General features: G+C 51.8%; 6 protein-coding genes across 6 annotated transcripts; 3 read left to right on the top strand and 3 right to left on the bottom strand.

The window, feature by feature from the left end:
- Positions 1–2,531: 2,531 nt before the first annotated feature.
- Z519_11883 (uncharacterized protein) lies at positions 2,532–9,156 on the bottom strand (the record flags this gene model as incomplete). The annotated part of the gene is made up of 4 exons (XM_016769592.1): positions 2,532–5,421; positions 5,477–8,828; positions 8,879–8,919; positions 8,981–9,156. The coding sequence occupies 4 exons, from the start codon at positions 9,154–9,156 to the stop codon at positions 2,532–2,534; spliced, it is 6,459 nt and encodes a 2,152-aa protein (XP_016614228.1).
- A 3,181-nt stretch (positions 9,157–12,337) lies between these two features.
- On the top strand, positions 12,338–13,706 carry Z519_11882 (uncharacterized protein; the record flags this gene model as incomplete). Its single annotated transcript, XM_016769591.1, has 2 exons — positions 12,338–13,483; positions 13,581–13,706. 2 exons carry the CDS (start codon positions 12,338–12,340, stop codon positions 13,704–13,706), a joined length of 1,272 nt encoding a protein of 423 aa, XP_016614227.1.
- Positions 13,707–15,000: 1,294 nt separating this feature from the next.
- Z519_11881 (uncharacterized protein) lies at positions 15,001–16,887 on the bottom strand (the record flags this gene model as incomplete). The annotated part of the gene is made up of 1 exon (XM_016769590.1): positions 15,001–16,887. One exon carries the CDS (start codon positions 16,885–16,887, stop codon positions 15,001–15,003), a length of 1,887 nt encoding a protein of 628 aa, XP_016614226.1.
- A 1,182-nt stretch (positions 16,888–18,069) lies between these two features.
- Positions 18,070–19,898, top strand: Z519_11880 (uncharacterized protein; the record flags this gene model as incomplete). Its single annotated transcript, XM_016769589.1, has 3 exons — positions 18,070–18,348; positions 18,411–19,611; positions 19,678–19,898. 3 exons carry the CDS (start codon positions 18,070–18,072, stop codon positions 19,896–19,898), a joined length of 1,701 nt encoding a protein of 566 aa, XP_016614225.1.
- Positions 19,899–23,737: 3,839 nt separating this feature from the next.
- On the top strand, positions 23,738–24,397 carry Z519_11879 (uncharacterized protein; the record flags this gene model as incomplete). Its single annotated transcript, XM_016769588.1, has 1 exon — positions 23,738–24,397. One exon carries the CDS (start codon positions 23,738–23,740, stop codon positions 24,395–24,397), a length of 660 nt encoding a protein of 219 aa, XP_016614224.1.
- A 793-nt stretch (positions 24,398–25,190) lies between these two features.
- On the bottom strand, positions 25,191–26,149 carry Z519_11878 (uncharacterized protein; the record flags this gene model as incomplete). The annotated part of the gene is made up of 2 exons (XM_016769587.1): positions 25,191–25,792; positions 25,861–26,149. 2 exons carry the CDS (start codon positions 26,147–26,149, stop codon positions 25,191–25,193), a joined length of 891 nt encoding a protein of 296 aa, XP_016614223.1.
- Positions 26,150–27,237: the final 1,088 nt, after the last annotated feature.

The following is a 27,237-nucleotide window of genomic DNA, read 5'->3' as shown; positions in this document are numbered from 1 at the left end:
TTGTACGTTCTCTCCGCCTCCGCAAGGTTGAGTCGGCAGCCGGCTGCATATGGGCCTGCAGTTTTGAGAGTTCTGGAAACCAGCTGATTGTGTTGTCGACAAACCCGAGGCCACGCGCGCCGTCGCATTAGCTTGTGAAAGCAGTTTGGCATTCTACAGGGAACCTTTCGTCGGCGTCAGTGACACCTTGAAAGAGTCTTGCGAGGCTCCCAATGCAACCGCCAACTGTCTGATCAATCTGCAGGAGGTGTCCGAGTTCCGTCAAGAAAGCAGAATCTCAAAACCTGTTTCCAGTCAAGACGACCTGAGACTACTGCCGGGAATGAATTGCCTCTCCTTCCTGCAAAAATGCCGGACGCATCGTTCTACACCACGGTTTTGCTGGTCGACGCAACACTCGGCATTGAAGACGTAAGCTCAACGAATACAATCTCGTCTTAGAAGTCCTCTCTGTCCTGATTGACATAGAGGAGATTCCCATCGCTTTTCGTAACCCTCGCACTGAAATCCAGGAGAAAACCCGCGACTGCTGCAAGCCAACCAGCGTCAGGCGCCAACGATCATCACTGAATGTACTTCGTCCCTAGGGATTTGAGATAAGGCTAGAGTACCTCTGCTATCTCTTTTGAACCAGAGCACATACGGTGCCGTGGGGAGCCGAGTGAGTCCAGATTCCTCGGTCTTTGGAAACCCGCCCTGCAAGCTTCGCCCGCAAGCTGCATCAGGAACTTAGACAATCTAGGGAATTTGGAGGCCGACAAGCTCCCGACACAGACATTGAGCAAAACCTTTCCCAGATTGACTGGATGGCATGGAGCGACCTTCGACTCTGAGGAGCCTCGTCATCTCCAGCAGGCACACTGAACCCATGCCTATTGAATACTTCGTGGTTAGCAACGGACTTCAACTCCCGGAGAAATCTTACCATCGATATAGCCCTCTTTAAGCGCCGCGCAAAGAGCAACCCATATGCAACCTCTTTCTGACTTGGCCATCGATCGGACCACGTCCTCTATGGCGAATCCAAATTGCAAAGCGTCGGCTAGAATACCAACAACTTTCAGTTCGTTGATTCCTTTTTCAAGGACCATTCTTGACTTCATCATCAATCGGAATTGATCACGTAGACCCTCTGCTGCCAATGCAGTGTAGGGGTTGACAGGGGCAGCACTGTGAAGGGTCGATCAAAATTGGACTTGAGAGTAAGGCGAGACCGGAAGCAAGGTCCCTCAGCAAAAAAACAGAACTTGCGACGTCTCACCCATATCTAGAAAGCACTCCGAGGGTTGAATTGATGGGGAGCTTTGTAATGTCCAGCATACCCATGACCCTATCTGCGGAAACGAAGCACGTGGTGCTGTGGCATTCGAAGGCTGTCGATCAGCCATGATGGATGATCGCGATGGAGACTCTGCAGAACTCTCTCATGCGTGACTTCCCAAGAGCTGGATGCCGCAAAGGCAGATCTCCTCGTCGACAATCTCTAGAAACAGTTGACCTAGGCAGTTCTTGTCGAAGCGGGATTGAGCAGAACCCAGGCTAAGTCGTTCCTTCGTATCTCGTTGCTTGAGGTGTTAGTTCCCGACGAGTATAAGGTCTTCGAGAGGCAGCTGGCTGGCTGTCAAGCTGGCTTCACGTGTTTCCCATCCCGGCTATATGCCGAACTCTGCTGGCCTAACTGGTCGGACAAACGTAGCTATAAAATATGTGCTGAAAAGATGGTATGGCACCCAAGTAGTTTAAAGAGGTTGATCGGGGTGCGTCGTTCACCATTAAGATCTTCCACAGGCTTGTCCAGCAGGTCAGTAAATACCATGCAACCGAGAACGCTTTTCTAGCAGAGACCAGACAACAATCAACAACAACGCAACATCAACTAGGTAGGTAGTGGCAACGCAGATGACGCCCAGGGTTGTGGTGGTGGCTGTCGCGGGCTGGTGGGTTGTAGGGAGGATCTAAGGTCCAGCCATGTGACGAGACAAACCAGTTAATCGCCTCTACCACAGCCATTTCAGCACGGTACTCCAAGAGATGAAGCCAAGATCCCGCAAACTTCACAACCCAGGAAAGAACAGAAAAGGACGATTTTCAGGTATGTATTCTGGTCTGCTATCTACCCGCTGTCGGTGTTGATACAGTTCCATTGGCAGTCTGCATTATCCCCTCCCAGTTCCTTTCAAATGCTCCGCATTCAGCACTTCATTCTCAACCTCATCGTTTTCCCTACTAGACACCAAAACCGCTAGAGAACGACTTAAAACCTGTCCGCAGCCTCGTAGCCTCCAAGTGCCTCGTTCGTCAAAGATCGTAAGCATCAAAACGCATGATCCATAGCAGATTCCATCGGTCATCTCATCTTGCATCTCGGGATCCGAAAGGCGCTCACCAGGGTATCTCGCATACTAGCTGATTGCGCTCGCCATGCCAAATCAGGAAATAAAGATAGGAAAGCCACCCACGTAATTTTTGGTGTTTATTCCTGCATCCTGCTTTCATATGCAACCGTTCACGTTGAAAGATCACCAGAGATCTCATGCAGCAACTTTGATTTCTGGAGCACGCTTGAAGTCTTCGGCAGCATGCGCCATGTCGCCTTGCTTGTGAGCCTTGATCTCTTGAGGAGTTGGGACGGCGTCATGTTGGGCTCGCTGAATAATACCGCCAGTAACGGGAAGTATGGACCCTGTGCCCATAAGGAAGCTGTCCACCTGTCGGGCACATTGGCGGCCTTCATTAATACCCCAAACAATAAGAGATTGGCCGCGTCGGCAGTCACCGGCAGCAAATACACCTGGAAGGTTGGTGTTGTACATGTTCTTTGGTGTTTTGATATTCTTTCGGGGATCAAGCTCCACTTGACCTTCGAAGAGACGGTCGTCGGGTCCCAAGAAACCCATAGAAAGAAGGACCAGATCCGCTGGGAAGTACTCCTCACTTCCCTCTCTGGGTTTCATGTCCCAGCCACCAGTTGCACTCTTCGTCCAGTCCACACGAGTCGTGTTAATGCCCACTACACGACCGTCCTCGACCACGAAATCTTTCGTCATGACGCAGTACTCACGGGGATCTTTACCATAGTGTTGCTTGACTTCTGTATGACCGTAGTCCACCCGGTAGATTCTCGGCCATTGAGGCCACGGGTTGTCGCGAGCGCGTTCTGGTGGAGGCTGAGGCAAAAGCTCGAAGTTGGTGATCGACTTGGCTCCATGTCGAATGGAGGTGCCAATGCAGTCATTTCCGGTATCTCCACCACCAATAACAATAACATGCTTATCCTTGGCAGTGATGTAGTGACCATCACCTAGTTGCGAGTCAAGCAAAGACTTCGTATTGGCGTGCAAAAATTCCATCGCAAAATGGATGCCTTCGGCTTCTCGGTTCTTAATTTTCAGATCACGGGGCACTTGGGCACCGGTAGAGATGATGACTGCATCGTTGCTCTGGCGCAGCGACTCGAGACTAACCTTCTCCCCTGGGCCAACCATGACCCCTGTTTCAAATTTGACACCCTCGTCGGCCATGAGGTCCACTCGTCGTTGGACAATTCGCTTATCGAGCTTCATGTTGGGAATGCCGTACATCAGTAAGCCGCCGACGCGGTCTGACTTCTCATAGACCGTGACAGTATGTCCCACGCGGTTGAGTTGGTCAGCTGCGGCGAGACCTGCCGGACCAGAACCAATGACAGCGACCTTCTTGCCGGTTCGTTCTTTTGGTGGGTTTGGCACCATCCAGCCCATCTCGAATCCCTTATCGATGATGGCGCATTCAATGGTCTTGATACCTACTGGGTCTTCGTTGATACCCAAGACGCAAGCTCCTTCGCAAGGAGCGGGGCAGACACGACCAGTGAACTCAGGGAAGTTGTTGGTCATCAGCAGGCGATTGAGCGCATCCTTCCACTGATCCTGGAATACCAGTTCGTTCCACTTCGGGATGATGTTCGAAATGGGGCATCCAGTCTCCGACTGACAGAATGGCACACCACAATCCATACATCGAGCGGATTGATATTTAAGTTCATCTTCGCTGAGTCGCGAAGAGAGCTCGGCCCAGTCCTTGACTCGTGTCTTTGGGTTGCGGTACTTCTCGCTTCGACGCGCATACTTCATAAAACCACGCGTCTTATCAAGGACCAATGCAGCCTTGTGCTTGGCTTGATCGGCATCACCATTGACACCTTCCTCGATGTCGAGCATATTGGCCTTCTTTTGCTTGGCCTCTTTCTCGGCAGCAATTTCCCGCTGTTCCTGGTGAAGGTTGCGGACTGGATTGCCTGGCAATATTGGCAAGGGGTATTCTGCTTTCTTTGCCTCTTCCGCCTTCTTTGCCTGCTCCGCCAACACCCTCTTGTAGTCTGTTGGCAGAATTTTGACAAAGCGGGGAAGAGCGCGATTGAACTCGAGCAGGATTCGAGCAGCCAATTCCGAGCCAGTGTAGTGGTGATGGTCTTCGATCATACCTCGAAGGAACGCAATTTCCTCGGGCGTTTCAACACCAGACACTTCTACCATTTCCATGTTGATCTTGGAGTGGAAGTCTTGGTTCATATCGAGAACGTACGCGATACCACCCGACATTCCGGCTGCGAAGTTACGGCCGGTGCTACCCAGGATGACGACACGACCACCGGTCATGTACTCGCAACCGTGATCACCGACACCTTCGACAACCGCGTTGGCGCCTGAGTTGCGGACAGCGAAGCGTTCAGCAGCGACACCTCTGAAGTAGCATGTACCGCTCGTAGCACCATAGAGACAGACGTTCCCAATCAGAATATTCTCCTCAGCCTTGAAAACAGCACTACGAGGAGGGTAGATGATGAGGCGACCGCCCGATAGACCTTTGCCAACATAGTCGTTAGAATCACCTTCTAGCTCGAGTGTAATGCCTGGTGCAAGATAAGCACCAAACGATTGGCCAGCAGAACCTCTGAGGTTGACGTGAATGGTGTCTTGAGGTAAACCAGCCTCGCCATAGCGTTTGCTAATTTGGTACGACAATGTGGCGCCCAACGCACGATCGGTGTTGACGATGTCGGTCTCTATACGGCATGGTAATCCCTTTTCCAGAGCGAGCTCGGACTCGGAGATCAGCTTGTTGTCTAACCGAGTGTGTAGTTTGTGATCTTGCTTCCGGACGTTGTAGGTCGCAACGCCAGGCCGGATAGAGTGGGCCGGAGTGAGAATCAGAGACAGGTCGATGTTCTGAGTTTTGTCGGTGCGTAGATCTTCGCGCACCTTCAAAAGCTCTGCGTGTCCGACCATCTCATTGACCGTTCGCAACCCGAGCTGGGCCATGATTGCACGGAGTTCGTTCGCGACGTAGTAGAAGAAGTTGATAACATGCTCGGGAGTACCCTCAAATTTCTTTCGTAGTAAAGGGTCTTGAGTAGCGATACCAACTGGACAAGTGTTCAGGCTACGAATACATCTGTTAGCACGTATCAAGATTCAAGGGGGAGGGAGCAACGTACTGGCATTTTCGCATCATAATACAGCCCATTGCGATGAGAGGCGTTGTGGCGAAGCCCCATTCTTCGGCACCTAGCAGGCAGGCAATAGCAACATCGCGACCGGTTCGGATCTGGCCGTCAGTCTGGACAATAACACGACCACGGAGGTCATTCAGTACGAGGGTCTGATGGGTCTCAGCAAGGCCAAGTTCCCACGGGAGACCAGCATATTTGATACCAGTCCATCTTGAGGCGCCAGTACCGCCGTCATGGCCAGAAATCAAAATGTGGTCTGCCTTGGCCTTTGCGACACCCGCCGCAACGATACCTACACCGACCTCAGACACGAGCTTGACGGACACCCTGGCTCGAGGGTTGGAGCACTTGAGATCGTAGATCAATTGTTTGAGATCTTCGATAGAGTAAATGTCGTGGTGAGGAGGAGGAGAGATGAGACCGACACCAGGAGTGGAATGTCGAGTACGTGCAATTGGCTCAGAGACCTTGTGGCCCGGGAGTTCACCTCCTTCGCCGGGCTTTGCCCCCTGGGCCATCTTAATCTGAAGCTCATCAGAGTCTGCCAGATAATTTGCCGTCACACCAAATCGACCTGAGGCAATTTGTTTGATTGCAGAGCGCATGGAATCGCCGTTTTCCATTTGCAGACTTCGTTCTGGATCCTCGCCGCCTTCGCCAGTGTTGGACTTGCCGCCCAGACGGTTCATGGCCACTGCAAGGGTGGAATGAGCCTCCATCGAGATGGAACCATAGGACATGGCGCCGGTAACGAAACGTCGCACAATCTCGGTCCATGGCTCCACCTGATCAATCGGTACAGGCGTACGTTGCTCGAAGTCGAAATCAAGCATGCCTCGTAGAGTGCAGTTCTTGATCTGCTCATACTCTGAGAGAGAGTAGGCCTCATAAGATTTGTCATTCTTGGTTCTGACCGCGTCCTGGATGTTTGCAATGCTGACAGGGTCGTTGATGTGAGGCTGGCCACCATCTCGCCAATGATACTCGCCAGATTCCGCCAAACCAGGAATTTCTCTGACGTGGCGCGATGGGTAACCCTTCTCGTGCAACGCAAACGCATCTTGAGCGATAAGTTCAAAGGTCATACCGCGTACACGAGTGGCGGTTCCAGCAAAACATCTATCAACGACTGTGTCATCGATACCGAGAGCTTCGAAGATTTGTGCTCCTTTGTAAGACTGCAATGTGGAGATGCCCATCTTGCTCATGACTTTCAATATGCCACCATCACATGAAGCTTTATAGTTGGCAATGATTTGTTCATCGGTTAATTTCTTCTTTATGAGACCTTGATGGTTCATCTTGAGGATGCATTCCATAGCAAGATACGGGTTAATACCATCCGCACCATAGCCGACAAGCACACACATGTGGTGCACCTCTCTTGCCTCTGCTGTTTCGATAATGAGGGCCGCCCGAGATCTCCATTTGTTTCGAACCAGGTGATGGTGCACCAATCCAGTAGCGAGGAGCGTCGACACGGGTACTCTGTCTTCAGATGTTGCCCGATCGGACAGAATGATTATTTTGTCACCGGCATCAATTGCGCTTGTCGCCTCGTCGCATATCTCGTCCAAAGCCTTCATGTAGCCTTCAACGCCTGACCACTTGTCGAAAGTGATGTCAATTGTTCTAACAGTCCAATCCGGGTTGTACCGGTTGATGTTCTTGATGGCATTGAACGTCTCGGTCTCGAGAATGGGAGAGGGGAGCAAGAGACGTCCACACTGAGATTCGTCCATCTCTAATAAATTACCTTGAGGTCCCACATAACATTCAAGAGACATGACGATTGCTTCTCGAATTGGATCTATTGGTGGATTGGTCACCTGGGCAAAGAGCTGTCTGAAATACTCATACAAGAGTCGAGGTTGCTGTGCAAGGCATGCGAGAGGTGCATCATTGCCCATAGAGCCAAGCGCCTCCTTGGAATCGGCGGCCATGGGTCCAAGTAGTAAACTGACCTGCTCGAACGAGTAGCCAAAGGCTCGAAGTCTAGGGTCTTCTTGGATGGTCGACTCTGTAAGCTTGTAGCTCAAGTCGAGCTCTTTAGCAACCGCCTCATATACCTGAGGCATCTTCATCAAGTTCTTGTTGAGCCATTGTTGGAAAGGCTGTCGATTTGCAACAGTGGCTTTGAGTTCAGCATCATCAATGATTCGCCCGGCCTGGGTGTCGACCAGAAGCATCTTTCCCGGCTGCAAGCGGCCCTTGATGATCACTCGTTCTGGCTCAATGGCAATAGTGCCGACTTCCGAGGCACAGATGATCCTGTCGTCGTCCGTGACGTAGTACCGGCAGGGTCGGAGGCCATTTCGATCCAAGTTCGCGCCACAGTACCGGCCGTCCGAGAAGGTAAATAGAGCAGGGCCATCCCAAGGTTCCATCAAACAGGCAGCGTATTCGTAGAATGCTGCTTTGGCAGGGTCGACGGCCGAGTTACCTTGCCACGCCTCGGGAACCATCATCATAACGGCTTCGGGCAGAGAGAGCACTCTGTTCATTACCAAGAGCTCCAGAACATTGTCAAATGCAGCGGAATCGGAGCCTCCATCCTCGACGATGGGGAAGAGCTTTTCGAGCTCTTCGCCGAATAAATCAGACTTCAAGACACCCTCGCGCGCTCTCATCCAGTTCTTGTTGCCTCTGAGCGTGTTGATCTCACCGTTGTGAGCCAGCCATCGGAGCGGCTGTGACCGATCCCATGAAGGAAATGTGTTGGTGGAGAAACGAGAGTGAACCAGAGCAAAGTGGCCTTCATAGTCTACCGAAACAAGGTCGTGAAAGTACTGGTATACTTGGACTGGAGCTAGTTGTCCCTTGTAAACGATGTTTCTGTTACTCAAAGAGCAAACATAGAACCATGGTTTCCAGCGTGGATCATGCGATACAGTTTTTCTGAGGATATACAATCTTCGCTCGAACTCGACGTCATCAAACTGCTCGGGATCGGTGACTTCAGGCTTGTTGCCGCTGCCGTACGCCGACGCGAGGACAACAAATGGCTGGAGAATGATGGGCTCTCGCGACAACGCAGCCGGACCAAGCAGGGTGGAGTCTCGAGGAACCTCGCGCCAGCCCAAGGTTCGTAGACCCAGCGATTGTGCGGCCTCTTCGAAGCTGAGGGTGGCATGTTTCAGCATCTCAGTGTCGGGCTTAAAGAAGAGGTTTCCAGCAGCATATTGGCCTAGAGGAGGAAGCTCGACTCCAACCTCCCGGGCGAAGTTCTTGACAAAGAACTTGTGGGGGATGGAAGTCATGACCCCGGCGCCATCGCCATCTCGTGCATCAGAACCCACGGCACCCCGATGGGTCATGTTGCACAGAAGATTCCGTGCTGGCAGACGTCAGTCATATACCTCGGTGACATCCTCGGACGGGACCTACCATCGCTGATGATCTTGTGGCTGGCCTTGCCTTTGATATTGCTGGGATGTTTGTCAGCAACCCATCTCTTCCGAATAGACTCCCTCCGAGGGCGATTCTTACGCGGCAAAGCCTACACCGCAGGCATCTTTCTCGAGGCTAGGGTCGTACAAGCCTTGCTTCTCGGGCAAAGCTTCACCCCAGCCATAGCCCTTGTCGGGCCGGTACGGAGTGTACTCTTCCTGGACCTCTGATGTATCGATCTCTTGCTTTCGTCGTTCCTCGGCTACCGAGCCCATCCTATGGTCGACTAGCGACAGTGGTATCGAAGGAAAGAGAAAGTGGAAAGATGGGCAACAAGTGCTGTAAGGTTGATGTTTTGGTTTGGGTGTTTCGATCGAGGGATACGCCGCACAAGGGCAGGCTGAGGGATGTTCTGTTGCTGGCAGCAAGGAGGCTGTCTCTCTGTAGGGTGAGCTCCAGCACCTGAAGTGTGGTCGAAGGAGGACTGTCAAGTCGAGGGAGTGTTGAGCTGGAGGGAAGGAGACAGAAAGACAAACGGGTAGAGGGTGGACCAGAGGAAGAAAAGAAGAATTTTGGGCAGGCAAAGCCTGTCTGGCAAGCAAAGGTGTGGGGTTGATTTTCAACAGTGCAGAACTTTCTGCTCTCGTCAGTTAGCGTGCGTGTCTGCGAAGTGAATTGGCCACTGGCAGGATGGACGGCACGTAAGGTGACTGTGGGAGGCTGATCCAGCGTGTGGTGATTGTCGGCAACTGGGATACCTCGCTAGATGGATTCGGTCAAGGAGTGTTGTCTAGCAAGCACTGATGGTTCTGGCAAAAAAAAATCACATCAATCCGACACGGGTACAATGTGCAGCAAACAGGTGCCAGAATAAGCTGAGAGTGCAGCCAAAGGTGGGGAGGGGCCCCAAGATTGTTAGTGGGGGGTTCGGAACCAGCTGCACCTGAGCATCATGGTACTGGCGGCTCGACGGGCAGCTCTGTTCTGGGGCATCCGATAGGTGCCATTGCGTTATCCAGGCTCTTCCTCCATCAGGATGCATGTGCTGATAAGGCCCCCTCGGCCCAATCATCAGCTTCGCTTTTCCACCACATTACATCTTCGAATCTCAAGCTCTCAAAAAATTTTTGGCCGTGACCGGCGCCTCCATCCTCCTCCGCCCAGCTCGCAGCTCCAGCACCGACTACCCAGTAGTGCCACTATGTTCAATACCTACCTAAGGTTGCCCACCCAGTTCCTGTGTGTCATAGCCCTAACTGCACTCCACCTGCAGAGTCTAGATGCACCAGAATCCCCAATACCTAGGTATGCTTCTTCTCCTCGCTTACATGCCAGGCCAGCCACTCATGAAAGGAGCGAAGTGCGTTGCTTGCCATCAACGGCCTTTACCGCGAACATCTCTGACAACACCCGGCGGACGTACATTGTACTACAGACACTGGCACACCTGACAGTCAAAATCCTCTTCCGGCATTGCCCGGCTCATCACTGCTAATACAAACACAGGAAAAAGAAAATTTTCTTCGTTTGGTTTTCTTACAAGCACCGAAGATCCCATTGGAGTAAACATTGATTTCTGCTGACAGGGAAGGCGAATATCAGGCCGCATTCATTTGCCATAAAGACGCACACGCCCTACCGCCACGAACAATGCAGAATTCGAAAGCTGACATGAGGTATTCTCTCCGAGAGCTTTTCAGTATTGGGTACGAGGGACATGACCAGCTGTCACCTCCTGCCATCAACACCACCCGTGACCTGCTGCTACTAGGATGACGCACCCCACGTTGGGGGTATTCGCCAACGGTGACATGCACGGGGCTATGGCTGATCAGGTTGCATCAGAAACTCTCCATCCGAAGCGAGCCATGTGCATCTTCTACGTATTTTTTGCTCTGCTGGAATGGTCAGCAGAAGGCTCTCGTCGCATAGCCAGTCAGATCCCGACTAATCTGCTTTGCCCCCTCCACCATCAGCCGCTCCAACGAAAGCCTGGCTCCTATTATCCTGGGGACCAATAGGCGACCAATAAACCTAGGCGAACGAAGCATGGAGACGTCGATACCCGGTGCTGAATCGGCCATTCAAGTGTCTTGTGCCCCGGCCGCACTAAACTCGCCCATCCGAAGTCGGACGCGGTGATGCCATTTTCCCTGTTCCTGGGAAGACCCTGCATGCACAATGAACACGTCGATCCCTCCCAAGCCCGAGCCGCATTCAAATCCCGTTCTCCTCATTGGCAGATCTAAATCCAATGTTTTTGGCCCTGACACTTTACCCTTTTTCTTATGGAGCTTTCAGAGGTGTGGTTGCTGCTTGCTGTCATGGTCTGAATGTGGAAATATTATGACTAGCCCTGAGGACACCTGGATTATCTTCGGTCCAATCTCCCAGCCAACTTGTTCGTTCTTACTAAGTGCCTGCTTGACAGGCGGGTTGTCATTAGTGGATTCTTTTCGCCGTTTCACCAGGGACGTTGCACTCAAATGGATAGCTCTCGATGTGGCTCTATTCGGCTATAACGGACTGCATGGCAATTCTATGTGTCCACGAAATCAGATTTCATCCCCCCCACTGCTTAAAGCGCCTCAGCAATCGGGCGTCTTCGGCCTCTGATGCTCAACCTTGCCATCGCTCAAAGATGTCCCATTTTCGTTGGAGACCGAATACGTCCGTGTATATTGTGGTAATAATATCCTGGACAATGCTTGCTCATCACAAGTCTGGATGCATGGTAAGAGGCCGGATGATTGAATAGCGTCCACATGCTGCGCCAAAAGTCTATGGATATTTGAATTCCAGCAATGGAACTGATCTCCTGTTGGACTGCTGCTGAACCCTAGCCTGACTCGAATTCGACTAAAAGAAGCCAGTCGGGGTGATACACTAGTGGATGGCCTTCTGAAGGACGAGGGAGAAGGAGAGAGCCGTGGTCTATGCATTGGGGAAACCTTTGCTAAAAAAGATTCGTCCATGTCCCATTCAAAACGCGAATAAAATTTCAGCATGAGTGCCTTCTGAGGTAATGGGGTTTCGTATTGCTGGTAGACTCCGCGGGCATGTGAAGGCAATGTAAACACTCGATGTAGGAAGAAATTCGTATCTGTTTATTCATTTATTGACTACTGGTCAGATCATAGTCTTTTGCCTTTGTGCAAGCGCAACCACCATTAGTCGGTCCTGGTATTCCACAATATTGCACGCCAAGCGACGCATTGAGTGTGGACGGGGAAATGTTTCTCCGAACCGGGTTCTCGCGTTTTCAGGGTTGGCGCGTCAGCGAGACTTTCCCCGGCCGAGCCATCGCATGCCAACAGAAGTGCAATGTCTTCATTTATCCCCATTGATGCAGATTGTTTCCTCTTGATTTAACAACTGAGCAGCTCTGAGAGCGGGTTTGAGCTCCTTAATAGCTGAAAGCCATTCTGCAGGATTCCTCACAAGACAACCTCTACAATGAGTCTCTTTGGATCTTCAAATGCGAATCAGGCGCAGCCCGCGAAAACTGGCTTCTTCTCCTTTAGCAATCCTTCCTCAAGCCAGCCGTCCGGTTCCACGTCATTGTTTGGCCAGCCGCAGACACAGCAACAGAGCAGTCTACCGACATTTGGCTTCGGCGCGCCGAAATCACAGCCTCAGCAAACGGGTGGTTTGTTTGGCACTTCGCAGACACAACAGAGCGGAGGTTTGTTTGGGACTGGTACACAACCTCAGCAGCAATCTGGAGGCCTATTTGGAGCGTCACAACCTCAGCAACAAACGGGTGGTTTATTCGGCGTCTCAACACAGCCACAACAACAGAGTGCATTTGGGTTTGGTCAGTCCCAGCAACAGCCCCAGCAACCACAGCGACCTCTAGATCAGACGCTGAGGTTCGGTCAGTCACAACAAGGACAGCCTGGGGCCCAATCACTATGGGAGGAAGGGCGCGGCCTCAACGTCTTCAGGTCAATACCCGTACAAATGAATATTGTCAAGAATAAGTGGGATCCCACTAGTCTGTCCTCCCCGCTGCGGACCTACTTGTATCAACATGTCGAGAGTGAAACAGATGCCTTGAAATACCGACCGGGACCGGGAGAAGATGAAGACAAGTGGGAAGAGGCAGTTTCCAAAAGACCCGGACCCGACTGGGTCCCTCTTTTGATCCAGGGATTTTTCCAGCTGGGCCGAAAAGCTCAAATACAAATGGAGGCCATCCAAAGATGCAATATGATGCTCCAAGAAATCAACACATCACTCGACGTTCAACTGGACAAACACCGCCAAAATATGGCCACGAGGTTAGAAGAATGCAAGAGAAGACAGGCCGCGGCAGCTCAGCGGACATTAGCACTGGCAGTCAAAGTCCAAATTCTTCGAAACCGAGGCTACGTGATGGACAACGCCGAAGAAGAACTGAAAGCGAAACTGGAAAAGTTACAACGCGAAGTCTTTGACCCCTCTCTGAATGCCCGAGAGCAGGAAATCTGGGCGAGGATGTTAGGAATTCGAGAACGGGCGAAGAGATTGAAGAACGAAATGGAGAAGATCGCACCGGCGGCTGCTGCTGATGGAGAAGGTACAACACTGGATGAGGATACGATCAAAGCTGCAAAAAAGGTATGTATCTGTTAGCAACGATGCAATCCGCGACAAAAACAAACTCACCAAGAACAATTCAATGACTTTGTGTACTGACTTTTCCTCGACTGTGCAGACACTGGAAGCCTACGAAATTCAACTACGGCATCTGCAGAAAGAACTGGAACTCGTGCAGCAAGAGCATGACGAGTGGGAAAAGATATCTAAGGACAGGGATAATGATGTTCCTCGGCGGAGGTAATTGAAATAAAGGAGGTTGGGAACAATTGCGTGCGAAGAGTTAAACAGAAATCCTCCTCGGACGGCTCAGGTTTGCGGACCAATCGAAGCATTTGTATGGAATACCAAGGCGAAGCAACAAGATCTTGCATAGCGACTGTTGATGATGATTTGGAATCCATGAATTGAGAAGATGCCATCTGTATTCAAACCACTGCCCGTGTCGAACGAGAGTTCGACGGTCCCAGCAGCTGCACTGCTGGAACACGATGGTGTACAAGCTAATGTACAGGAGAGATTTTCCCTTCAAGTTGATCCTCTTCTCTAGTCTAGGCTGTTGCCCTTGAAGAGACGTTTCCATTCGAGTTGCCCCATGCCAGCCTCATTCGGCACAGACATAGTGTTTGTGTTGGTCCAGAGAACGCTCATTGTCGTAAGAAGGAAGCCGACCGGTATCACGGTTTCTCTAGAAGAGTTTGCTCGCCCAGTCGACAACGTGAGGAGCTGGAATCGGAGTGAAATAGTTTCCATCGTCAGCCAACCAGTCTCGGTCAATCAATTGCTGGTGTTGTTTCGTCTCTCAACAAAATTTGTGTTTCTGGTTTTCTTTCCTGCTTCTCGTCTGTCCCATTGCGCGAACCGGACGATCTCGAGAAGCATAATACCCGGAAAAGCGGGGAGGGAGGGCGATCGAAGGCAAAAGGTAAAATATCAGGACACGGAACGCTAAACCTACAGAACCAGAGTGCGACGCAGGCGACGGCGAAGAACTGCACTTGCGCAGTGGCTTGTGCTTCGCCTTCGCGGATCTCCTTCTCGGAGAGGTGGTCGTGCGCTGTTTCGAGAGATGTAAACGTCAGACGAGATCTTCTAGCAAAGGGAGGTGAAGGACCTTAGAGAGGGATGCGAAACGAAGACTTACGTCCGGCGAACATGGTGGAAGAGGAGGGCGATAGTGGTGGTTGTCTTGAGGCGAGCAAGGGCTTTGGATACAAGCTGGGCTTCGCGGCGGAGGTCAGGGCCAGCTAAGAGTGTCCTGCAATGTGGTGTTTGTGTTGAGCGAAAGTTTCGGACTCTTGAGCAAAGAGCAAAATGGCAGAGGCTCGTTGAGAAGGGTCAAGGATGGAGGTGTAGATTCAATTCCAACGGCGCAGTCTTGTCAAAGGTCGAAGGTCGTTTTGACTTTCCACAGTCCAACACAGTGCACATTGGAGAAGGTGAAATTTCTCCGCAGTTGGCAGATCCCCTATCAAAAGGCTCAAAGAGCTGCACCTCTCGCTGCTCTATGGGACTTTTTCCAAGTGCTCCGCGACACGTCACACGAGAATCACTTCCTCGCACGACGCGTTCTCAATCGCTCTCGCGTTTCCCTCCGGCTCTCTGAAGTGCTGACCCAGTCTGATCAAGCCGATCCGTTCAAAGGTCGCTATCTTCCCGGATACAGGTGTGATCGCGAGGCACTCGTGCAGGTCGTTACCTTTCCCGTAACCCACGACAAGAAGGCTGAAGCGCTGCTTCGGATCGTTGAGGTACTTGTCAGTCTCGGCTTCGAGGTCATTGTCAAAGAATGCATTTTCTATGCGAAGATCAAGATTGTGGAATTTGACGACAGGAAAGCGGCTCCAGCCAACCCTCTCAGGATCCCGAATAAAGCGGACATCATGGAGGACAGGAGCGCGAACCCTCAGTATGGCAAGTTTTACTTGGCCAAAATGATCCTCGCTTTTCGGTTCCACAAGAGCCTCCATTACTTCGAGTCGACTGTCAATACTGGTATGCAAGAAAGTGAACACTGGTGCTTCCATTGAAGCCCATGACCAGCTCGGAGCTCGCCAAGCCGACGGCCGGGTATGTTCATACCCAAGGGTGGTCGAATGTGCCTTGTTGACAATACACCAGAGTAGCTGAGCGGGCAAAGCTCCTTGCCATATCCCAGCTAGATATGTGTCTTTCCTCTGGAAACGCTCCTTCATCAATGCATCGAATCGTTGCGCAAGTCCCGAAAGTGCAACAAGCCGGTCCTGCTCCATCGTTAGACTCCTGTTTGTGTAGAAGACTACCATGTTCTGCCACATTATTCGGTAAGCTTCTTCGACCGAGTGAGTGGGGAAGAAGTCGTTCAGACGCCATGTGCGGTGTCCTTCATATTCGTATTCCTCGGCATCGTACTTGAGAGGGAATTTCGTCTTCAGTTGACCGCATTGACAACGGCGCCAGGTATTACACTCCCAACGAAGCTCGTCACTTGTGAAATAGACAGCCCTGTTCGAAAGGACGCCTTCCTGCAAAGTCCAAGCTCTTCGACTGATAGGGTCGGCGTCGGGACCCAGTGGGATGACTGGGTTGATTTCGTGGGATTTGGAAATATTGGTCCTCACCCTGAGCGACACACCTTTGAAGGACACCACATCAAATTGAGCAAAAGCCTGATCGCCAAAAATACTGGTGGTACAGCCATCGGAGCGACTTGCAATTATGGTTAGCGACGCCTGAGAATACACCCTGCACATTGTGGCAGCTTCTTTGGTCCAGTCGTCAGCATCATCTTGAATGATGCATAATGCATCTATCCAGATGTATATAAAACCAAGAGCTCTTGCCAGGACGATGGCGTCTCGGAATACAGCAGGCAGCGAGGCGAACTCGATGCCAGCCTGACGTTGAGAGATGGTGGACTTCGTGGTTCGGAGCATTGGATGCTTGTCTGGGGTCCCCCAACAGTAGCTCAGAGCCACGTACCCGGCTTTGTCCGCCGTGCTTGCTTCAATTAGGGCTGGGTTTTCGCCGCGGGTGTCCAACAATCGTGTAGGCCTGTCACCCGAGAAATAAGAATTGCACAGCTCGTGCTCAGCTGAGCATTCAGCATACCACTTTTTGATCAATGAAATGCTCTCTTCAGAACCCGAAAAAGGAGGTATGTCGGGACCCAGCCCAATAGCTTTTGGAAGGTCAACATCCCACTCAACGGCCTGTTGCGATGCCGAACGATAGATTTGAAGGTCAAATACATCTGTGCGATCTTGAGTGCGGTAATTCAGTTGCGCGGGCTTTCCAACGGCCAGCCCAAGGCGAATTGATGGCCATTGTTCCGCGTGGAGAGTCCAGTCCTCGTGTCGAGTACTGATGACATCGGAGAGCAACTGACATTCCAAGCACGACTTTGTCTGAACCGAATGGGCGAGCTCGCTTGCGCTTATGAACATTGTGGCATACTGTCCTGGTTGGATTTGCTCCAATGTCTCTGGGTGAAGATTAGAGCACACGGTGCACGATGGGCCAACGGGCATGGCCACATGCACTTGACGTTGATTGACAACTTCGAAACCTTGAGGTTGTTCGTTCCCTTTTGCCTTCAATATTTGCAAACAAATATATATAAGTCAAATCCGAATCAATCTGAAATCGACGGAGAGGAGCAGATCTCCGTTCATTGTACCTCGTACTGTGAATCCAAGGGCACCTCGGATTAAAAGCGGCGAGCTGATTGATCTCCTTTGCTTCCTCCTCCCCAACCTCACTCCTCTCCTCCCTGGCACAGTTTTTCTCGCATTCATTTTAACCCAGATACATATGGAAGCGGGAAAGCCGTGCTGAATGGCCACCTGACCTGAACGAGGAATTTTCATCTCCATCTACATCTGCGTCTCCGCCACTGCAGGATGTCAGCACCAACTCCGCTTTATACGCCGTCCCTGGCTATCCCTCCCTCGCAGGAAAAGGCGCCGTTCTCGCACCAAGATGTACTCTCTCGCATCATTGAAATACGCCTGAGCGCAACAAATTCTGAGTTCGGGTTGCCTTGTGCGGTCCAATTCTAGCTTGCACCGGAACCAATTGAGAGCATCAACGGCGCTCACGTTCGAAGATCTGGTCAACTCCGTTCGGCGCCTCTCTTCCACAGCTTTTTCAGAGTCACGGTATCTCGTTGGGCCATATCGATGGTTTGATCAATGCTGAGCATCTTGACACACGTTATGAGCAAACAGATGACGCATGTGGGCATGCTTGGCCAAGAATCCGCAATGGTAAGGTTTGGATGGAGTTCTTGTCTACACAGATTGGCGCATGCGCCGTCCCTCGCCGAATCTCAGCTCTCTCAGACATTGCAACAAATATTTAGCATTCTCAATTAGCGCTCGGAACACGCATTGAAGTCAATATCGGATACGTCAAGTTTGAACTCACTATATGATGATAAGCATGAAATGTTGTCAGCCTCTTGCTCTGCGATCCCCGCTGTGGTTCCTTGCATCTTGCAGCAAGACAAAAAGGAAGCATAGGACGATGCCCGGAAGCCTTCAATATCCAACTCGACCTTGTCTCTTCCTTGAAAGGGTGTCTTACTCTGTTGCACCCTCGCTTTGTCGAGGCATTCGTCCCTGGAAATGTCCGAAAAAATCACCACCCCCTTCTTAAAACTCTGCCGCCACCTCTCCCCCAAGGTCAGAAATGTCCAAAATGGGACGGCCGAGAAATCCATCCCTCCTGAGAGTCTAATCGTTGTTCTACATGATGGTGGAAGAGTCGGCGACGTTATTCGAAGGGAACTTCAAGACATCAGCGAGGAGAAAATACTGTCGATAGCCAAGAGAATCAAAAGACTACTCGACGTTTGCCTCGTGTCCATGGCCTGGATCATGTTTGCTTTGAATTCTTTCGACCGAGTACGTGGTCCCCGTCACCCCAAGCGCTTTATGAATGGGAAGCTAACGCTACACCGCTGCAGAGCAGTCTCGGGAATGCAAAAGTCATGGGCTTGCAGAAGGATTTGGACATGAACTCAAATCAGTATGGCCTCGCTATGATGCTTCTTTTTATTGCATATGTCATGGCACAAGTTCCTTCGAACTACTACCTGGCAGAGGGACGCCCTTCAATCTATCTCCCGGCGGTGATGGCCCTTTGGGGATGTGTGTGCACGGCCACTGCTTTTGTGACGACTCCGTCACAACTATCTGTAGTGCGTTTCTTTCTGGGTCTCTTGGAGGCGCCTTTCTGCGTCGGTTGCCTTTTCCTCATCTCATCCTGGTACACAAGGACTGAGCTTGGATTACGCAGTGCCATACTTCTGACGGCGCCGATGACGGCCAACGCCTTCTCTGGCCTTATCGCTTTTGGTATTTACGACACAATCGACGGAGCACGGGGCCTCGAGGCGTGGCGTTGGTTGTTCATTGTGGGTGGTGTTTGCACAGTTTTCGTTGCCTGCGCCAGCTTTTACGTCCTTCCAGATTTTCCATCCAACACCCGCTACCTCTCCGAGAAAGAGATCGCAGTTGCTCAACTGCGAATGATTGCCAACGGTGTTCAGGATGATAAAAGCGATTATGGCCGTTGGCGCGGCCTCGTGATGGCTGTAAGCCGCTGGCAAGTCTGGGTTTTCACAGGGATGTTCCTGCTTTTGGCGATTGGTGCGTCGGTGCACAACTTCCTCCCCTCGGTCGTAAAGACCCTTGGATTTTCTCGGAATACGACCCTGTGGATGACAGCTCCTCCATATCTCATTGGAGTTGTCGTCACCATTGCCAACAGTCTGTGCGCCGACCGGCATCGCAACGCTTGCCCTCACGTTGTTGCGCCGGCCGCACTAGCAATGCTCGGTTTCTTACTCTTCTTGCTCGACCAGTCGTCCACACGAAGTGGTGTGGGGGTTCGCTACACTGCTGCTTTTCTCATGATTGTTGGGGGACATTCTGGATATCCGGTTGTTCTCTCCTGGGCGCAGAAGACGATACGAGGTCCCAAAGAGATGCGAGCCTGTGCTATTGCCATCATCAATGCATCCGGAAGTATATCACAGGTGAGTCGAAATAAATCTACTACCGATCTGTTCGCACAAGGAGAAATTGCGAGAAATTCACAGCGAAGACCCTCTATCCAAGGTCAAGGTCCCGGTGTCCATCTCTATACTCCTCTTTGCATTCCTCGTAGAATTTCGCTCCCCAGTACGCATATCCATTAGCTGTCCATGGCGCTGATTTACGCGTTTGCAGATCGCCACATCCGAACTGTATCCAAACCGATGGGCGCCAAGGTATACACCATCGATGTCCTTGAATACCACGCGCGCACTGGTAGCGATTTTACTTGCGATCTTCATGCGCCGTCAAACCCGTGCCTCAAGTTCCGTTCCGACGCAAAACCTGTCGAGTTTTTTGACGAGATCGGCGGCTGGAGGGCAAACCCACTATTGATTTCGTTTCCGGTCTTTTGAAGCCAGCCATCACCTCTCTTCTCGCCGACGCCATCGTATGACAAGAGTAAGGCACAGCTGAGACGATCCTACCATGACAGCCTTGTCAGACCGGCATCTAAGCGGCAGGGTCGAGAGCGAAGCTCGACAATTCGGATTGGAGGTCACCCTGAGTGAAGTGCCTCTAGACATCTAAGTAATGTGGCGAATTGCATTTGAACCCCATGAGGAGGCTGCAGATGGGCTATGTCTTTCCCTGATTCCGATTAGCCGTCAGAGACTTCAAAGCTTCCCTCGTTGCACTATCTCTCAACTCTGGCCGTGCCACCAGTCTGACCTCTCCATTGCAGTATGCGACCACGGAAATGTCTTGTCAACAAGGACAACCGAGTTGACAAGATATTCCACCCCGGTGTCCTAGACGGTCTGGGTTGCGCGTTGTCGCTGATGAAATATGTGCGCTTCAGCTGATACCGGATTGTGAGATATGCAGAGCGGAGACGAGCTTGGATGGCTTCGTCAATGTCGACGCGTGTGTTTTGCCATCAGGGTTTCACAGGGGATGATATCAGAGTAAGATCTAGGCTTTCAATTGACATGCAGGTAGTCATGTGTGGCTTAACACATTTCTGGTTGGCTGGCATTGTCGTATTTGGTGCTCCCAAAGATCCATAGGACCTCCCTGAAGGTAGGTCAAATCAGAGTTGTTGTTTAAATAGCCTGAATACATACTGATGATCATGCTCAGAACTTGTTCCTACCTTAGCGGTGCCTTTGCACCCCAGCGTCTTTCGACATGTCACCGCAATAATTCACGTGTACGAGACCGCTCTATCTTCTGAAAAGGAGGATATGGTTTTGGATTTGCCCCAGTTGACGCATTGTCAACCCAGACGCCTTGTCCCCAGCAGGGGACTATCTCCTGTCTCCAGCCAGTTGAAACTGGGATTGAGCTGGACCGGTCTCTACTTTGTTGTGTTTTCCAGGGCCCTCTCAACATTCTGGTGCCGCATCATGTTTTCGGGCGGTTCTGTGGATGTGCACCAAGAGGAAAAGATCCGTTCTCGGTTTCTTCGTGAAAGGACGTTGATGGACCAAGAGGAGTAGTAGGTAGCGGGCTTTGCCTCCGCACTTGTCACCAGAACAATGAGAGTACTTATCTCCGTCTACCGGCCGGTGTGGTTGAATCAAGCACTTCTGTGGGCTTCCATCTGGCTTCATGGTCAGGAGATAGGCAGATGGAGAAGGAACAATGTTGGAGCGAGTCACCCCAGCACGCCATGACCAACTCAACAGCTCAGCATGATTGCCGAAGGTAAACACTCGTTCTTCAGACATTGCAGAGTCTGATTCCTGCTTCAAATCACTCTCATCACTCAGAGCAGCCGCCGTGCAGATACAAAAACCCCACCTGATCCAAAGGCGCAGTCGAGCTGAATGACCCGCAGCAAACTCGACTCCTCGTCCCACAGGGAAACGAAAATTGCACGGAGATGATGCCCTGACCATGACATCCAGCCTCGCGCTCGCCATTCTTTCAACTCACTTTGACCTCACCTTGGTCAAGTGCCGCACCTGTTTCGTTTTGTGTTGTTTTGTTTGCACCTTGGCAGGACGACTACCCACAAACCCAGCTACAAGTATCTCTTCTCTCCCTTCTCCTCCCGTCAACTAATCTTCTCATTGCTCCTGGCTTGCAGAGGGTTCCAAGCAGAAGTGATACGGGTTTACCTCCCTCTACCTCACAAACCACCAGTTCGCATTCAATCTGTATACTCTCTTCTCTTCCGATATGAACGTCCTCTGGTACCGTGGCAGGTTTCGATTTTGAAGTCAAAACCCCCCACACTCTAATGGCTTTCACAGGGGAACAATTTGGTGCGGGAAGATGGCTTTACTTCGCGCACGGCCCCTTCTTACTCAATATCGAACAGGTCATCATATCGCTCTTTGACTTGAGGAAGAAAAAAAATCGATCGCCACTCTTTGGCCCCATATGCACACCAGCACGACCTGGTTGTCTTGGATGGCCGACAACGCACTCTACTTCCTGCCTTCCGGCAGGAAGCCCTGTTGCTTGTTGACCAGAGGGAGGGCTTTGCCCATCTCCTTAAGCAAACATCATCGTCCAGTCTCGACTGCATCCAGCCGTGATTCTAAGTTTATGCCACTGTGCAGCAAAAACACGATCCTTTTTGGGGAGGGATGTATTCTCACAGCAACCGACATGGAAAATGATGTCTCATGATTGACATGCTCCTGGCATGTTGTCTGGCACTACTCAGTGCCCTCGAGACGGGGGCCAGGGCCGCCATCAATCTAGCAAGCTCGGGATGAATGCGGCTACATACGTGCAGATGCTCGTATCAGGGCAAACGCGCCTACACTTTCACCGAACATTGTCCCAGGACTTTCTATCCAGACGCTGAGAAAGTCACGAAGTGAGTCAATCTACACGTGGGGCCTGTCCAATCGGCACCACCCCGCGGCGTCGGAGAGTACCCTGAGGAGGAGCAAGCAAGCCAAAAAAGCGAAGGTGTGAGTGTTGATTGAGGATCTTGACCGTTTTTCTGCTCCTCTCTTTCTTTTGAACCGAAAGAGGGAGGCCAGCCAACAATATGGTAGCCCCAAGTGAAGGAAAATCCTGCAGACTAACAAACGAGGTCCCCAAGCGACACTGAACAGTGCAACCAACAGCGCGGGTCCGTACAGGAGGCTGAACATAACAACAAGAATGAAAACCAGGTATGAGTACGAAAAAGCCCTCGTCCCTTGTAGTTCTCTCGAGATTCATTGCTCGCATTATTGATGTTCTGGTGAGTCCGCGACATATCTTCGCGCTGTTTGTTGACCTCCTTTTTCCCACCGGTGCCGCTCAGTGGTGTTCGACCACCTACCTTTGTCTTGTCGACTCTCGAGCCGGCCATGTTTTGCAGATTGTCATGCATCTTCAGCCTTGCGGCACTGTGGTAGCCTCGTGGCTCGTTAGAAGACTAGTAGGCACACCGCCTTTTCTCCTCTGCGCCCGATTTGTATGTGATGCCCGACCACGTCAAACTTGTGAGGACTTGAACGAGCCCATCTGGAACTCTGGTCGATAAAACGTTGATCTGCTCGACAACACCAGAGTGTCCGCCTGACCTCCCGCGTTCTGCAGCCGCGTTAAATGATTCTGGACCAAGGCGAGCTATGGCCGGGACGAACCGTGCGTTGTCGTCGCCCATGGCCCCATTCGACCGAACACTTTTGCGCCGGTGGTCAGTGCCTTACTCTCAATCAGGCAATTCCCGCACCGGATCCACCTGTTCGCACCTTGGTTCGCATCATGGCGCGGAGTCGAGGCTAATTTAACGAGGCCCAATCAGTGGCAATCTTATCTAGACCTCAGCCCTGCGTTTGGAGTGGTGATGAAGGGTGGTAACACCAGCGCATGGTGTTCACGACAGCTGCCACGCAGATCTCTGGGACCGGTGAGGCTCACGAGGAAAGAGACGAGAGACGCGTAGTGTGGAAAGTGAAGCGGCACGAGACGCAATTGAAGCTGACGTAATTGGTCTGCATGCTGCTGGTTGCTTCCTGCAAGAGTCTCATGAGCAGCGCACACAGAACGGACAGTGCATTGCAGATTTTGCCCTCCATCGGAGGAGCTGTGCTGCTCAATATTGTCGTCTTTGGTTCTTCGATTCATCTCTTGGGCCTCCAAGTCGACAAAAGCTGTGGCCTGGTTGCATGCCCAAACACCACCAACTATACCACCAACCACCACCACTTCCGCCTCCTCCTCCTCTTCCTCCTCCTCGAATCCTTCGCCACCACCCATCGCTTATTCTTAGCTGCAATCGAACAGCCACACCGCCAAAATGGCTCCCAAAACGGCACTGCTGGTGGTCGACATGCAAGTCGTCTTCGAGCCCATGACCACAACGGCCCTTCCAAACATCATCAAACTGTGCGAGCATTTTTCAGAGACCTCGGCGCCCATTGTGTTTACGAAGCACGGCCATCCGAAGGTAGAAATGGTCCCGGATTCGTGCAGTCAACTGGTCCGCAAGTGGGGTGTGTCGGGGTCAATCGGTGAAGGCTCGCGCAAGGGAGAGATCATGCCCGAGCTGCATAAGTTCCTGCCTCGGAATTATTTGAATAGAACAGCCGAGCAATGCCAACAACTACTACAACAAAAGCAACAGGTCACCATTGGAGAGTCCCTACCGGAGCCCACGTCGCCTGAGTTCCCCAAGCTCGTGCCCAAGAATACATATGACGCCTTCATTCACACCCCCTTGGCAACCATCCTCGAGCATGCGGCCATCGAGCGTGTAATTGTCGTCGGAGTCATGACGGACTGTTGTGTCGACACGACAGGTAGAGCGGCCTTCAATCGCGGGTACGAGACTTGGGTTATATCCGATGCTTGTGGGAGTGCGAATGATGGACAGCACCAAATGGGCATCCGAGGATTCGAGTTCGCGTTCGGTGAGGTGATGACCACGCAGGAGGCACTGAGACGGATGGCGACCTGAGTGTGGACCAAGTCGTTCTGATAGAGGGTTGCGTCTCATGGACACTGGGTCAGCTTTGAGGAAGACAGCTGGCTATCGCTTCAGGGGGCCGGGGGGGTTGATGCGCCTATTGTAATGAGCCCGACTCCTCTAGGACAAACCCCATTTGGCAGGCAACGGGAGAATGGATTTAGCCCGCTCCGAGCCGCAATGAATGCCTAGTTTGAGAATGGTTCCTTTTCTGCTCGATTCACTTGATGTTTCTTCTAACTGTTTGACCTTTGACATCATTGATGAAGAATCATCAGTATCCTTTTCACGCTTTGATGGCCTTTCTCGCCGCGTGATTGCTATCCTCGAGAGTCTCCTTCCCGATGGCATCCGCGATCTGTCGATCAAAATCGGGCGCAGTTCGCATGGAGAGACCACAGGGACGGGTCAGGGGCAGTGGCGGGCGCACAGAGAAGATTCGACAGGAGATGAAAAGATACAAGAAAAGGTGTGAATGGGACGGCATCGGTGTTTTGATTATTGACGACAACACTCAAGGACGATGTGATGTGATTTGATGTTGCTTACTGCAACAGAAATCTATCGGTTCGGCCGAACTTGATTCTCGGAGCAGGAAACGAATGCATGCGTGTTTTGTCTCATTATCATCATCATTGTCGTCATTATGGAAAGCACAATGCTATGACCATACCAGATCTCGCACACGCTCCAATCCACCATCATCACGAAACATCGGTGCCCCTTGCCGAAGCCAGCCATCCTGGTACCTTCCAGCTCCTTCGCCCTGTCCCAAACCGCCATCTTAGCACGTATTCCCGTTCGAATTTCCGCTCGAGTTTCCCACAAAGACGACGAGGACTGCTGCAAAGGCAGCTGACGCCGCAAAACATTCTGCTCGTTTGGGTCGAGCTATGAGGGAGAGTACTGTGGAGAACAGGAGAGTACACCCCACGATTGCTCCCATCCTCGTCATGGGATCCTTTATCAGATATATTCCGAATGCCGCGATGGTTGGTAGAACAGAGGCCAAAATGGTGCTCAGGCTGTCTAGGGTAGTCGAGATATAGCCGTCGGGGTAGTAGATGACGGGTCTCCGTTTTCCTGCGGCTCCCCATGCCTCGACAACCGAGAGTGGATCATGGAACTTGTGGCCAACGTATCTGTGATAGACCGACCTCACCATTTTGTCAATGAACCTGGAAAGCGCATCTCTGTCTGCGTGATGTCCTGCCAGTGAGGTCAAGTCTCGAAAGTGTTCTTCCTCCCAGGTCTCGAATTCATGAGCAACCAGGAAGGGCTCCCCACTGTCGTCCGCCTTCTCGGTCAGTTCGCGCAGGGTGGACCAGTCAGCCTTGTTTGCCGGAGCAAGCCGACAGAGGGCGGCGAATTGAAGGAGTGCTTCGTCTGGAGATGGAGCAAGAAGAGTTAATGAAGGGCATCTAGGCATCGGGAAGATTCTTGAAGACACATACTGTAGTCCCTCAACAGGCGGCGCAACTCGAGGGTTCTTTGCCATTGGAAGCCGTCACGCGGCTTTTCGTGTGGTCCTTTTAAGGCCGAAATATCGCATTCAAACTCATTTCTCACAGACTTTTCTGCATTGCGATCCTTTTCGATTGTCACTCTCAGACCATGTTCGAGGTTGACAATCTCGCCCTGCATGCAGAGGAGGTTCCGAGCATTGAGAATCAGGAACTTCCTGAACACCGCGAGAGTCGGATAAGTCCCAATATAGCCTGCGAGAGCGTTGTACCCGTTCATATTGCTGAACCTGGAGAGGAAGAGTGATCATTCGGGCTGGGTTTCAGGCCGAAGCGGCTCGAGGTAGACGCAGCGCAGCCACGCTGGGGGGAGAATGAGTGCGGCATGAGGCTGCAACCACTCGCTCGCTGTATGCAAAGCTGAGTTGGCAGCCGGGGCTGCATACACCAGTCCTGAGCGACAGTTGCCTGAGCGCAGGCCAGTCAAGACCGAGGAGATGGTGGCGACAAGGCGCAAGGGTGGTGCAACGAACAGGCTAGCTGCCGCTCTGCCATGCTGCTTTGCGACTTCTCATTTACGACGGACTGGTTCAGAGTTCACATCAGTTCATGTGCGTCACGGTGATGAGAAACACCTTAAAAGTTGCCCAGGGACAGGAGGTGCCAATAGTAGCAGGTCTTGCAGGTCTCGGTCTGTCAGGGATCCATCAGCGCAGCACAGCGCAGAACCCACGCCAGAACGGCAAAAGAACCGAGCTCGCGACTTGGGTGGTAGCGAGTAAAAGCGACCTTGGTCCACGAGGTAGGTAGCCTCTACTGGGTACTCGGTCGCTGACACCGATACAAGGTTCTTAAGCTCTCGCTCACCCACCCTTTCTGCTTTTTCTGCATTTTCTCCTTCCTTTTTCTTGGTCTCCTGCCGTGTTTCGGTGTGATCTTTGTCTGCCACTACAGCCCAGAATGACGAATTCCTTGTGGTCAGTGGTCACCGATTCGGCCTTTGTTGCGCCAATCACAGGCTAAACGAATGGGGTACGTACCATTCCTGACTTCGCAACATCCCCAGCGACTTATTCATCCCCAAATACCACGAGCCCTTTTTTTTTTCTTCATTTCTCTCCCCTGGGAATCATTCAGAGCACCGGAATTCTCTCACGGCCAGATTCGGAATCCATGTACCTCCGTGTCGTCCAGCCAGGGATGTTGAGTCTTCCTGCTCGGTAGCCTGGACGGTAGATTACAGACCAACATTGCATCCCGCACTGGAGAAAAGCCGCAGTATTGCCGAAAGCACCGTGCGACGCCGACACGCGTGGCGACCGCGACGCCTAGTGATTCCGGGCGCGAACTTTCACAGTACGCGCTTCG

Source organism: Cladophialophora bantiana, assembly GCF_000835475.1.
Source record: "Cladophialophora bantiana CBS 173.52 unplaced genomic scaffold supercont1.24, whole genome shotgun sequence".
NCBI lineage: Eukaryota > Fungi > Ascomycota > Eurotiomycetes > Chaetothyriales > Herpotrichiellaceae > Cladophialophora > Cladophialophora bantiana.
This window is presented reverse-complemented; position numbering and strand designations above follow the sequence as displayed.